This window comes from Rhinatrema bivittatum, chromosome 2 (genome assembly GCF_901001135.1).
Source record: "Rhinatrema bivittatum chromosome 2, aRhiBiv1.1, whole genome shotgun sequence".
NCBI lineage: Eukaryota > Metazoa > Chordata > Amphibia > Gymnophiona > Rhinatrematidae > Rhinatrema > Rhinatrema bivittatum.
The window spans coordinates 52,083,636-52,095,876 of record NC_042616.1 but is presented as its reverse complement, the minus strand read 5'-3'; the positions used below and the strand labels follow the sequence as shown (position 1 = coordinate 52,095,876).

The window sequence follows — 12,241 nt, the reverse complement described above, 5'->3', positions numbered from 1 at the left end:
GAGTGATAAAGGCTGGCAAAAGTCATAAGTCACCAGGACCTGATGGTTTCCCGTTGGAATATTATAAGATCTTAAGTGACCAGATTCCAGAGGTGCTAGCCTCCTACTATAATAAAGCTTGGAGGGAGACTGGATTTCCTGCCTCATTCAATTCAGCCTTTATTACAGTTTTGCCTAAACCTGGGAAAAATCTGGAACAAGCTGCCTCCTACAGACCAATCTCCCTCCTGAACAATGATTTGAAACTCTATGCCAGACTCATCGCAATTCGGATGGGAGCCGTTTTACCTCATATTATTTCTTCCTACCAAGCGGGTTTCGTGCAAGGGAGGAATGCGGGAGCGCATGTACTTCGGTTGGTAGCAGCAGTGGAGACTTCACATCATCTTCAGACCCAGGCCATGGCTGTCAGCTTTGACTCCGAAAAAGCTTTCGACCGAGTGTCGTGGACATACATGTTTTCGGTCTTAAAGAGATTTGGCTTTCCAGACTCCATTATCAGGGCGATTTCTATCCTATATGATAACCCGAAGTCATATGTTGTGGCAAATGATTCTATATCAGCTGAAATCCCAATACAGAGGGGCGTGAGGCAAGGGTGCCCATTGTCGCCGATACTATATATCCTTTCCTTGGACCCACTTCTTCGGAAACTGGGCCATTCCTCGGAAATTCAAGGACAACAAATTGGAAGAGACAGATTTACCGTTGCAGCCTTTGCAGATGACATGCTGGTATATATGACTAATCCCCTGACGGCATTGTCGCATGTTCTGAAGATACAATCTGAGTTTGGCAAATTTGCGGGATTAAAAATTAATGTGGACAAGTGCGAAGCCTTGGACATTACGGGGGGCTTGCAACATAATTGGCCGGGTACCTTCCCTTTAAAATGGGTGTCCACTTCCTTGAAGTACCTGGGCATCCAAATCCCGGCGCAACCCAAGGATATTTACGCACTGAATGTACTTCCTAGGAAGAAAAAACTTATTACAAATTTGCAAGCATGGCAAACGTTACCGTTATCCCTCTCCGGGAAAATCTTACTCATTAAAATGAAAGAAATTTCAAAATGGCTATATTTATTCAGCATGCTCCCAATATGGCTGAGGAAGAAGGATGTGATGGACATTAATTCAGCGATACAAAAATATTTGTGGAATGGGAAAAGAGCACGAATACCATTAACCACTCTCATGAGATCAAAGCGAGAGGGGGGACTGAATTGCCCCAGCTTACGAGTTTATAATTGTGCAAGCCTTTCGAGACACATAAAGGACTGGATTTTTACAATGGAGGGTTGTTCCCCCATACAATTTATCATACAATGGGTGACACCCTTTCATCCAGGAGCACTCCTACAATGCCCAATTAGGATGATCCCACAGCGCCTTAAATCGAGTGTGATCATACTCCCGTTAAGATTGGCTTGGAAACACATCTGCTTCTTACTACGCATTAGACCGGAATGCACGGCCTGTCAACCGATTATGGGGAACCCAATGTTCACACCAGGGACCTTACGAGGGCTTTTCCAGCGATGGCGACAGAAAGCTTTGTCGCTGTTTATGCATTTGTTAGATTGGTCGGCGCAGCCAATTCACCTATACAGCTTTAAAGAATTACAAGATGGATACGGTGTTCCAAAGGCGGACTTCTATGGCTATCTACAACTACGAAGCTATGTACAAGAACATCTTCAACCCGCTTCGTTGTTTCCGTTATCCTACCGTTTAAAGCAGATCTTACAAGGCTTGGATGGAAAAAGGGTGCGGTGCGCTGAATACTACCAGGCGCTCATGACATTATCGCACCCAAAAACTTTCACTGCCTTAACAGAGAGATGGAATAGGTGGTTGCCAAGGGGTCTCTCCGAGAAGGATATGAAGAATCCATCAACAGAATTCCTAAAATATGCAAGAATGTGGCTTTACGGGATAAATTATATAAATTTTATTATCAAGCCTTCTATCCTCAGTATATTGCTTTTCAAATGGGCCTTATTACTGAAAAAGCATGTCTCAGATGCAAGGCGGATAAACCAGATTACTATCATAGTTTCTGGTTATGCCCGGTGGTGGAGAGGTTTTGGCAATCTTTACAACGGATTCTGCTTAAACTGTGGGGCATTCCTGTACCACTGGATCCCATAATCTGGTTATTCGGCGTAGGAGCAGAAGAAGGGGTCTTTGCAGAAAAGTATCAATTCCAATTCTTTTGTAAACTTACTATGACAGCACTGGATGCTATACTCGCCCAATGGCTCACACCGAAGCCACAATATCAAGTGGTTTGGAAAGCTAAGTTTCACCAATTACTTCATAGAGAGCAATTAACAGCCTCTCAAAAATCGGAAGCATTCCGACATATTTCGACGACCATATGGAGAGACTACCTGTCGCTATTGCCGCAGGAAGCGGTAGCACATTTGCGATCATTAGATGACAGCCGAGGAACGGATGGCCCTCAGTAACGACCCTTATGGACACTAAGACGATATGCGCTTTGCCTGGAAGAAGCTTTAGGGATAAAGCAAATTACGATGAGGATTTTTGCTGAGTCTGGGAGATGTCAGCGACACACGATAATTGGGAATCCTATCCAGACACAACAAGACTTTCCCTAATTTCAGTAGAAGGTTTATACTGTATATTAGATGATGCTTAATACTTGCCGATATATGTTTGCTAATAATTTATAATGAATGGTAGTTCCTAATCCCTACGAACTGACCCTATATTTGTATAACTGTACTACGAGGGAATAAATAACTACGGCAGGAGGAATGGGACTTGAAGCTGCAGAAAGAGAACACTTGGAGTTGAGTGGATGTATAATCTAGTTGCCCCAGCAGGTGTAGTTATACCAGACCTGGATATGTGTTCTAAGGTCATACGGTTACCTCCAAGGAGAGGGGGGAACTCGGGTAGGGCGGGGTATAGTGATTTAGGCATGGTGGGTCATAGGGAGGGGAAGAAAAAGAAAAAACTCTAACAGAGAGATATACCTCGATAGAGAGGGTTACTCTGGAACCATATTGGGAGGGCCATGGCTGAGACTCAGAAGCCGACCAGATGGTAGAGCGTACCAATATGGATAGCTGGATTCCAAGGCTTCCAGGTATGTCTGTAGGTGGGTACGAAGGATAATTAGTCTTGCCTGCTGATATTACATGTGTACGGAGGAGGCAATGCATACCATGAGGCATTACTGCTAGGTAACCAGGACATAGAAGGCGGGGTGTGATGCCTTGCTGTACTGTTTGGTAATGTACTGTACTTCTACTGTACTTTTGTGGTTAATGTTCCTTAGAGTTCAACTTTGTTTAGTAATGTTCTCTACTGTTTTTTTCTTCTCTAAAGTTTCTTACTGGATACTGATTACTGGGTATTCTCGAGAAGCAATGCATGGGATGGCAAATGTAGAGATATGTATGAAGCCCTGCTAATCGTTGCAATTTGCACTTGTCTGTTCAAGTGCAGTCTTGTACTTGACTTCTCTGTTGTTAATAAACATATTAAAACGCAAAAAAAAAAACCATAGGACTTCCTAGTGGAATCTTTTCTTGAAGATAACAGAACTCGAGACACATCATCAGGTAGATCAAGGGGTTGCAAGGTCAACTTCTCAACATCCAGGCAGTAAGAGCTAGGGACCTGATGTTGGGATGGGCAACCTGCCTTAATCCTGAGAGATGAGGTCTGGGGAAGTCCCCAATCTGATCAGTTCCCTTACGGACATCTCCCTGGGCAGTGGGAACTAAATCTGTTTTGGCCAAAAGGAGGCTATGAAAATCATAGTCCATTGGTCTTCTCTCAGTTTCAAGAGAGTCGTTGATACTAGCGGTATGAGAGGATATGCATACAGAAGCTGTCTGCCTCAATGCAGGGCAAAGACGTCTGAGGATAGTTTGCTCTTGTCATTTTTATGGAATGGAAAAGTCAAGCCGACCTGTTCAGAGGAAATGCACAGATCCACCAATGGATTCACCCATTGGTGGAAAATCTGTCTTGATATCTTCTGCTCTGGTGACCACTCATGTGAATCTAGGATTCATCTTGATCTGTCCACTAGGACAATCTCCATGCCTATAAGATACATGGCTCTGAGAACTATCCCCTGGGACATTGCCCAGTCCCTCAGTTGGACAGTTTCCTGATACAGGAGGTACAATCCCATGCTTCCCTGCTTATTGTTGTAATACATCGCAGCCTGATTGTCCATTTGGACTAGGACAATTTTGTTGGCCAACCAATCTTTGAAAGCCTTTAGCGCATACTGAAGTTTATCTGATGGCTTCTTTCCTGAGCTGAGCAGACCAAAGATCCTGGGTGCAAAGTCCTTCTACTTAAGCTCCCTATCCCAGGAAAGCATCCATGGTAAGGAAAATTTGAACTGGAGAAATTTGAAAGAGTGTACCTCTGGTCAGATTGGAATTGCCCAGCCACCAGGACAGCGTGTCCCTCAGTGAATTTGTGATATGGATGCTGTCTCGTAGATCCTGATTGGCCTGTAGCCACTGAGATCTGAGGGTCTACCGAGCTCTCCTCATGTAGAGATGTACCAAGGGAGTAATATGTACAGTGAATGCCATAAGGCCCAACATCCTCAATATGTCTGTCCCATGCTAATATCTGTTGATTCATTTGAATTCTTTCCAATGTGGATATCAAAGTGATAGCCCTTCGCTGTGGAAGAAAAGCTTTTGCCTGAATCGTGTCCAGCAGAGCTCTGATAAACTCCAATTGAGGTGATGGGCTCAAGTGGGATTTGGGGTAGTTGAGAATGAACCCTAGTAACTCCAACATTTGGATGGTTTTGCATATCAATTCTGAGGCACTTACCTGAAATCTGCTCTTGACTAGCCAAACATCCAGATAGGGGAACACATGCAACCTCAGCTTGTGTAGGTGCATTGCCACGACAAGACATTTGGTGCAGGCATGCGGGGCTGATGCTAGGCCAAAGGATAGCATCAAACAAGTGTTAGTTCCCCACCTCAAATCTGAGATATTTCCTGTGATAGGAGAATAGCTCCATTTGAGTGTAAGCATCCTTGAGATCAAGAGAGTATGGAAGTCCCCTTTTTGAAGAAAGGGAATTAAAGTGCCCAGGGAAAACTTCTTGAACCTTTCTTTAGGTCTAGGATAGGATGGAGCTCTCCTGTTTTCTTTAAATCAAGAAATTCTTGAGAGTAGAATCTGTGCCCTTTTTCCCTGGTAGAACGGGTTTGATCACTCTGGTCTCTAAGAGAGAGGACAGCTCCTTTTGAAGCAGTTCCTGATGTGGTAAGTGACCCCATCTTGGGTCCAGAGGGTGATTTGACAGATACTGCATATATTTAATTTGCACTCTTCATCTTACAATGCCAAGGACTCACTGGTCTGAAGTTACACATGGCTAACAGTTTGCATAAAACCTTAGCCTGCCTCCACCCTCTGGCACAAGTACCAGAATAAAAGCTATGCTCTCTGTGATCCAGTCAAAATCCAATCTTGAGAGTTGACTGGGGTGTTGGGGTGCTGGCAGTGTCTTAGGGGCCTGCTGTTACCTCGGACGGGCACGTGGGACTTATTGTGCTCTGGACTGAGGGGGTAGAAGATAGCTCTTCCTTGGGTGGAAAAAGTGCCTCCTTTGTCTCAGCCTCAGGCACCGCCTGGACGTGGAGATTGGGTCTAGAATGGTAGTGGAGAATTGCTGCAGCATTGCACAGTTGTCACAAATATGTGCCACTGCAGCTTTCATCTTATCTCCAAAGAGATTTTCTCCAGTACAGTGCACATCTGGCAAGTTTTTCCTGAACCTCAAATTAAAGGTGTGAGGCCCGCAGCTAGGCAAGTCTTCAGGCACCAATTCCCATAGCAGACTCAATGTCATTTCAAAAATATCAAAGGTCAAGCGGACTATATGTTTTTCACACTCCATTTCCTTGTCCACCAGTGACTGGAGGGTGTTTTGCTGCTTCTGAGGAAGCTACTTGGCTACTCCCTGCATATGCTTCAGCAGCTGCCACATGAAGCAGCCCATGAAGACCTGGTAAACGTCCTTGCAGGTGTTCAACATAATTCCCTAAAAGACCTTTCTGCAAAGAGTATCCAAGATCCAAGACTCCTTGGACTGGGGGCACCAAGAAATAAGTCCTCTGCCTTTTGGGTCTCTTGAGAGTAGAATCAACCACCACAGACTGGTGTGGTAACTGTCTGACTTTAAATCCAGGAGCCTTCTAGAAGAGATAAACCATATCCACCTTTTTATTAATGGCAGCCACAAAGAGGGGACTCTCCCACATCGTCATCTGTATGTCCTGAAGGATTTCAAGGACTGGGGCTTCCACAGCCTTAGGCAGCTCCACATACTGGATGATGTCCAGTTTCCTCCTCCATCTGTAAAGTAAAGGGAATGGCCTCTTCCATTCTCCAGACAAAACATGTGAAGGAGAGGTCCTCAGGAGGGGACTTCTTTCTCTCTGAGGGACAAGAGGGTCAGAGAAGAAACTCATTGACTCCTCTTCTTCTGAGGTGTTGCCTGATCCATAGCCATACTCCTTTGAATACTCAGAGTTCAACTCCCTGTGATCTGCCAGGGGTGAGGAGTGAAGAATAGGTGTGTGCAAATGTACTTTTGTGTGAGCAACAATTTTTTAAACCAACAATTTTTGAGCACCTGTATTAGCGTTGCATTTCTGTGTAAAGCACAAAGAAAAATGTACGTGAGCGACCATGTAAAACCTATGAGCATTGCTCTGAAATGTATGAGCGATCGCTCACATCCTCATTATGGTGAGGACTCTGGCAGTGCGCAACCTTCAGCCAAGGTTTCAGAGAGGTGGACTCTTTGCTATTTTTGCCTGGATCCCAAGGAACTTCTGTGCCCCGGGTAAGCTTCCTCCCCTAATGGACTGAAAATCACCAATGGGACAGTGGGCATCAATCCCTTCCCCCCTCTAGGAATTTGCATCGGTTCCAGCATCAGTGCCTGGTCACCAGGCAGTCAAAGGGCCTTGAGCAGCAGCTCTAAGATGATCATTGCCAAGGCCCTGCATCTTCTCTAATGCTTACTGGATTTCTTTGTCCAGTTCTTCTTAAAAAATAGCCAATGCCAACAACAACTCGGAGGCAAGAGTGTTACGGGCGCGCGCGGGCGCGGTCGTCGTAAGCGGGTGGTGAGCCCTTGGGCCACGGCAGGACTCAAGGAGGAGCCCCAAGCCACACCGTGGGAGGTGAGCTGAGCAGGCATGGTGAGCCAGGCAGGCAGGAACAGAAGCAGGGAGTCCGACCCTCAGCCGGACCTGCATGCCCATGGTAGCCAACACGGGGAAGTTGACTAATGAATGGTCCTCCGACTGTTCCCGGCCCTTTCGGACCTGCCGCTGGGAACGGCAATGGGCAGCAGGCCGGACAGAGGCAAGGGCAGACAGAGTCCTTTACACTGAGACGTCAGACGGGGGCTAAAGCAGACATTGGAGACATCAGGGCAAGGGCTGAAGCGAGACATAGGAAAGATCCAGGCGAGCAGGAACTCCGATGCTGGGATACTGACATCCGAAGCCCCTTCGGCTGGCAGAAGCTCAAGAGCCCGTGGGACGAATCCCTCCTGTTGGCCACACCAGGGCCCAACAGGACAGAAGGCTCAGGAACCAGACGAGGACGTAGGTCAAGGCAGAGACACGAAGACATCAGGGCAAGGGCTGAAGCAAGACATTGTAGACAAGGCAGGACGGAAACATGGCACAGTCCAACAGGGCGCCCTACTCAGCCAGCACAGCTAGACTGGTCACGGACCACCCCGTCCCAGACGCGCCCTACACAGCCCAGGAAGGCTGGTCGCGGACCACGCTGAGGAAAGGAGGGTGCAGGGAAACTCCAGGTGAACAGGAACTCCGATGCTGGGATACTGACATCCGAAGCCCTTACGGCTGGCAGGAACAGGAACAGGAACAGACATCTAGGCACGGTCAGAAACAGACAAGGTACCATCTAGACATGGCAGACCATGGAGGACCTGGATCGGGAGAGGCCACAGACAACTGTGTAACCCAATCGGAAGGCCCGACATCAAGGCAGAAACAGGACAAGGAACCATCTAGACACGGCAGACCACGGAGGACCTGGATCGGGAGAGGCCACAGACAACTGTGTAACCCAATCCGAAGGTAGAGACACGAAGACATCAGGGCACGGTCAGAAACAGATATCGAGACAAGGTACCATCTAGACACGGCAGACCACGGAGGACCTGGATCGGGAGAGGCCACAGACAACTGTGTAACCCAATCCGAAGGCCTGGACTGGAACAGACATCAAAACAGGACAAGGCGCCATCAACACAGGCAAGACCACGGTAGACCTGGATCAGGAGAGGTTACAGGCAACTGTAGAGCCCGATCCGAAGGCCTGGACTGGAACAGACATCAAAACAGGACAAGGCACTATCAACACAGGCAAGACCACGGTAGACCTGGATCGGGAGAGGTTACAGGCAACTGTAGAGCCCGATCCGAAGGCCAAACAGAACTAACAAGCAAGTCCTTATATACTGGAGGTTGTAGGCAACTCCCTGGGAGGAGTTAGACAGGACCGCCCCTTGCTGGCCCTATAACTGGGGAAGAGAGCTGCGGGCCAGCCCCTAGAGAAACGGGCGTGGCTGGAAACAGGAAGTCCAAACACAGGCATGAAGCCACAGGAACAACTAGGCCTCTCCGGCCCTGGAGCAAGTCCCGGACGGTGCGTAGGCGAGGCCCTGGCTTCAGAGCGGCCTCTGGAGGAAGGTAAGATGCCTCCTGTAGCGCAGCAACAGGGGGGATCGCAACAAAGAGTGGTGGCTGCATCGTCCTTGGATCTGAGAAGCATATTGGAGGTTGACACCAGGACCTGTGGAGGCTGTCGTGAAACCCGGGACTTTTGAGAGGATGAGCTCTCCTTAGCATGGGATCGCTTAGGGACTGGGAGGTTCTCAGCAGACATTGGATGTTCTCTGCTCCTGACATTGCATATCAATGGAGACGGAAACCAATGCTTCTTTGGCTTCCCTCAATGCCTGGCATCAGAACACCTCAATGCTGAAGAAGCAAATTCCTTCGCTGTCTTCTATCAGGTCTGTTCCTGGATTCCCTATCAGCCCTCAGCACCGAGGTAATCGACAGCTTCCCCAGTGCCAATGGCGTTTCCTCCACCAGAACAGCTCGATTAGCATGGTAATATCGCGCAATATATTAATTTTTGTGCGTTATTTAAACAAAAATAACACAGGTATGGAGAAGAACAGCTTCACATGTATACGCTATGCAAATGCATACAAAGCAGATTATTATTAGGTAATTTCATGCTAATAAAATAACACGGCTTGCCTCAAAAAAATGCAAGCCATGGGGTTTTTCTATTGAAAGTTTGTTACAACTCAGAGTTGTTTCATTGGGAGCATCGGGGGGGGGGGGGAGGCAGAGTGGAGACAGAGGGCATGGACATCACCACGTGACATGTATTACTTTTTTTTCTTATTGAAGCCCTGCTGGCAGCCTCCAGAAGTGACAGAGGGTTGGGACGGGGGTCTCACAAGACCTTCCAGTGCATGTTTTAAGATACACTGGAAGGGCCACTGCTGGTATTTTTTCTGTCATTTCTCACAACATTTTTTCCTACGCAATTTTTCCGCAGGGGAAAATACTGCGCGGGTTCCAGAGCTGCGGTACCCAGTACTGCAGCTTGTGAAACCACTGTAGTATTGTTCCCCTCTGCAGAAAAATACCATGGGTTAATAATTAATGATCCCCTGGATTAGGAGAAAAGGCCCCTGCAATGAACGATCCTGTTTCCAAAATCTGCTGCAGAGGCCTAAAGCAGGAAACGTAAGGCAAACTGTAACTGCAGGCTCTGCTGAAAAAGAGAGACTGAGGGGGCTCCTGCATGGATGCATGGTATGTTAACATAAATGGGCATGCTCAGTGAGGCACAATCAAAATTCTAGAAATTTTGAAGTCAAATTTCCATGCCGGGCTCCATCGGATGATGTCATCCATGTATGAGGCCTGCCATCTTGCTTGTCTTCAGAGAAGAACCTGCTGTGACAGTACCTCAAGATCCTGAGGCGAAACCTAATGTCTGCCTCCTCTGATACACAGTATAGCTCACTTTCTTTGCATATTAAAATCTTGAAAACTGGAGATATTTAATTTGATTACGTGGGTGTGGTTCTACAACCCTTCACAAAAGCACAATTACAGCCGAACAGGCACCAGCTCTCTTTTAAGGGCCATGCTGAGGTCTGCCGTACCAAGAGCTGCACTCATGCCAGATGGTGCTTTCTGGCACCACCTCCTCGCCCACAAGGACTGGAATCCTCTGCTCAGTGAGGACCACAGGGAGAACTTCTGGCCCAACTGAATGGTTCCTGAATCCTTGCCAAGTCTCCTCAGTCAGGATGCAAGGACAGTCCTACACAAGGAAAGAAAAGAGCAAACCAGATTGAAGACTGCATTCCTTTTACAGGTTAACATGGCATCGCCTCATGGAAAGGAAATTGGTGATAAAAAAACAACCAAAGCCATAGGAAGCTCTTCCCCCACCCACACCACTCTCATCAGTGCTGAATCCTAACTGCCAAAAATTGGCTGACCAATCTCTTCAGCTTCTACAGTGCCTACCAAGCTTATCACTCCAAAATGTCACACACGGAAACTATGATCACGCAGACATGGAACCAGAGAAACATAGAATATGATGGCAGATAAAGGCTCTAAGGCCCACCTATTCTACTCTATTTTAAATTTATATCCCTATGTCATCAAACTTCCAGCCAAGCATAGCCCATTCAGAAACTCTGGTTTGGAAAACTAAATATGCTTAGTGGAAAGATAATGAAGTTCTACAATCACGACAGGATCATGGCACTGTAGAGCAAATAAATATATCCTTAATTTAAAAAAAAATAAAATTATATATAGATAGATATACACATATACACATACAAACAGCAAAAACGTATAGAATTGTGGGCAAGCAATTGTTAGAGGATATCTGGTCATTGCTACAACTAGCAAAGCAGCAATTAAAGCATCCAATAACTCCCAAGGAAGGAAGGCATCTATGTGCTCTTATCACTTAAGTGGAATAGGACTCTGTATGGTATGATCAGGATGCCATATTTATTAATATTTTAATGAACTTGGTACTATAATGGCAGAAATCAAGACTATTTCTTATCCTGAAGCACAGTATCAGCATCTGCCTGGATCGCCATAGGTAGCCTAATGCTATCATTTAGTGTGGGTATTATAGTGTAACTACACCCATGTCACTCCTCTCCTGGGCATTTAGTGGAAGTTAGTAGACACCCAGTAGCCAGAAAGGACATACCTTAACACAGGATCCATTGTGGATCAGCATGCCCACCGGGCAGTGGCAGCCTTCCTCACAACCATCCCAGAAACAGTCCATCCGGTGAGAGAGGTGGGCACAGCTGTACGGGCACCCTTCTTCCTGCAGGCACTCCCGGTACAGGCGGTCGGAGGGGCAGCCCACCTCTACAGCAGGGCAGAAAAGCAAGTCAGTCAGGTAACACAGGGGCAGCCCACTTCGGAAGAGGAAGCGGGATATCAGCAATGACCCGCTTTCGGGCGTGCGCCATAAGATTCTGACACTCTCCAAACACGCTTATGCTGCACAGGGTCACAGGTTCAGCCCCCCCTAGGCATTCATTAGAAAATGTCCTACATCAATTATTGTTTCAGGAACATACAAAGTGTGATTTCACGAGGCATTGTAAATGCTGCTCTGCCATTGGCTAACCCTGCCTGATGTGATCCTTTTAAGGATGTTTCAGGACATGACCTCACTGCAAATGCTCAGTGACAAAAATACAACAGATTACTCACTGAGCTAAACTTAAGTTTGGGGTGAAATAAAAATCAGAGCCCTTCCATGCTGGCCACTATAAGGGCAAACTCCTTCTATGGAGATGACAATAGGGCGACTCAGTCAGATAGGCCAGGGATCGGGGAGTGACTCATTCCCTGCACACTGACGGTTTGAAGGGGGTGACACACGCAGAAACACAGAGACAGCAAAAGAGTTGTACTTACCAAGACAGACCTGAGTGTTACAGGTTTTGCTCTGCACTCCCAGCCCTTCACACTCCAGGTAGTGACATTTCCGAGTGCGGATCTGCTCCCCTCCTCCGCAGGACACACTACAGGCTGACCAGGAGGACCACTCACTCCACAGCTCTGCCTCTACAATCCAAGACA

The 12,241-nt window shown here is 47.1% G+C and overlaps 1 protein-coding gene across 1 annotated transcript in view; it reads right to left on the bottom strand.

Moving 5' to 3' along the window:
- Positions 1–12,241, bottom strand: part of LOC115083210 (SCO-spondin-like) — a 508,366-nt gene that overhangs the window by 150,576 nt on the left and 345,549 nt on the right. The window contains exons 80-82 of the mRNA XM_029587016.1: positions 12,077–12,226; positions 11,352–11,518; positions 10,270–10,430 (exon numbers count right to left, since the gene is read on the bottom strand). Coding sequence (XP_029442876.1) covers positions 10,270–10,430; positions 11,352–11,518; positions 12,077–12,226 — 478 coding nt within the window. The remainder of the gene's footprint in view (positions 1–10,269; positions 10,431–11,351; positions 11,519–12,076; positions 12,227–12,241) is intronic.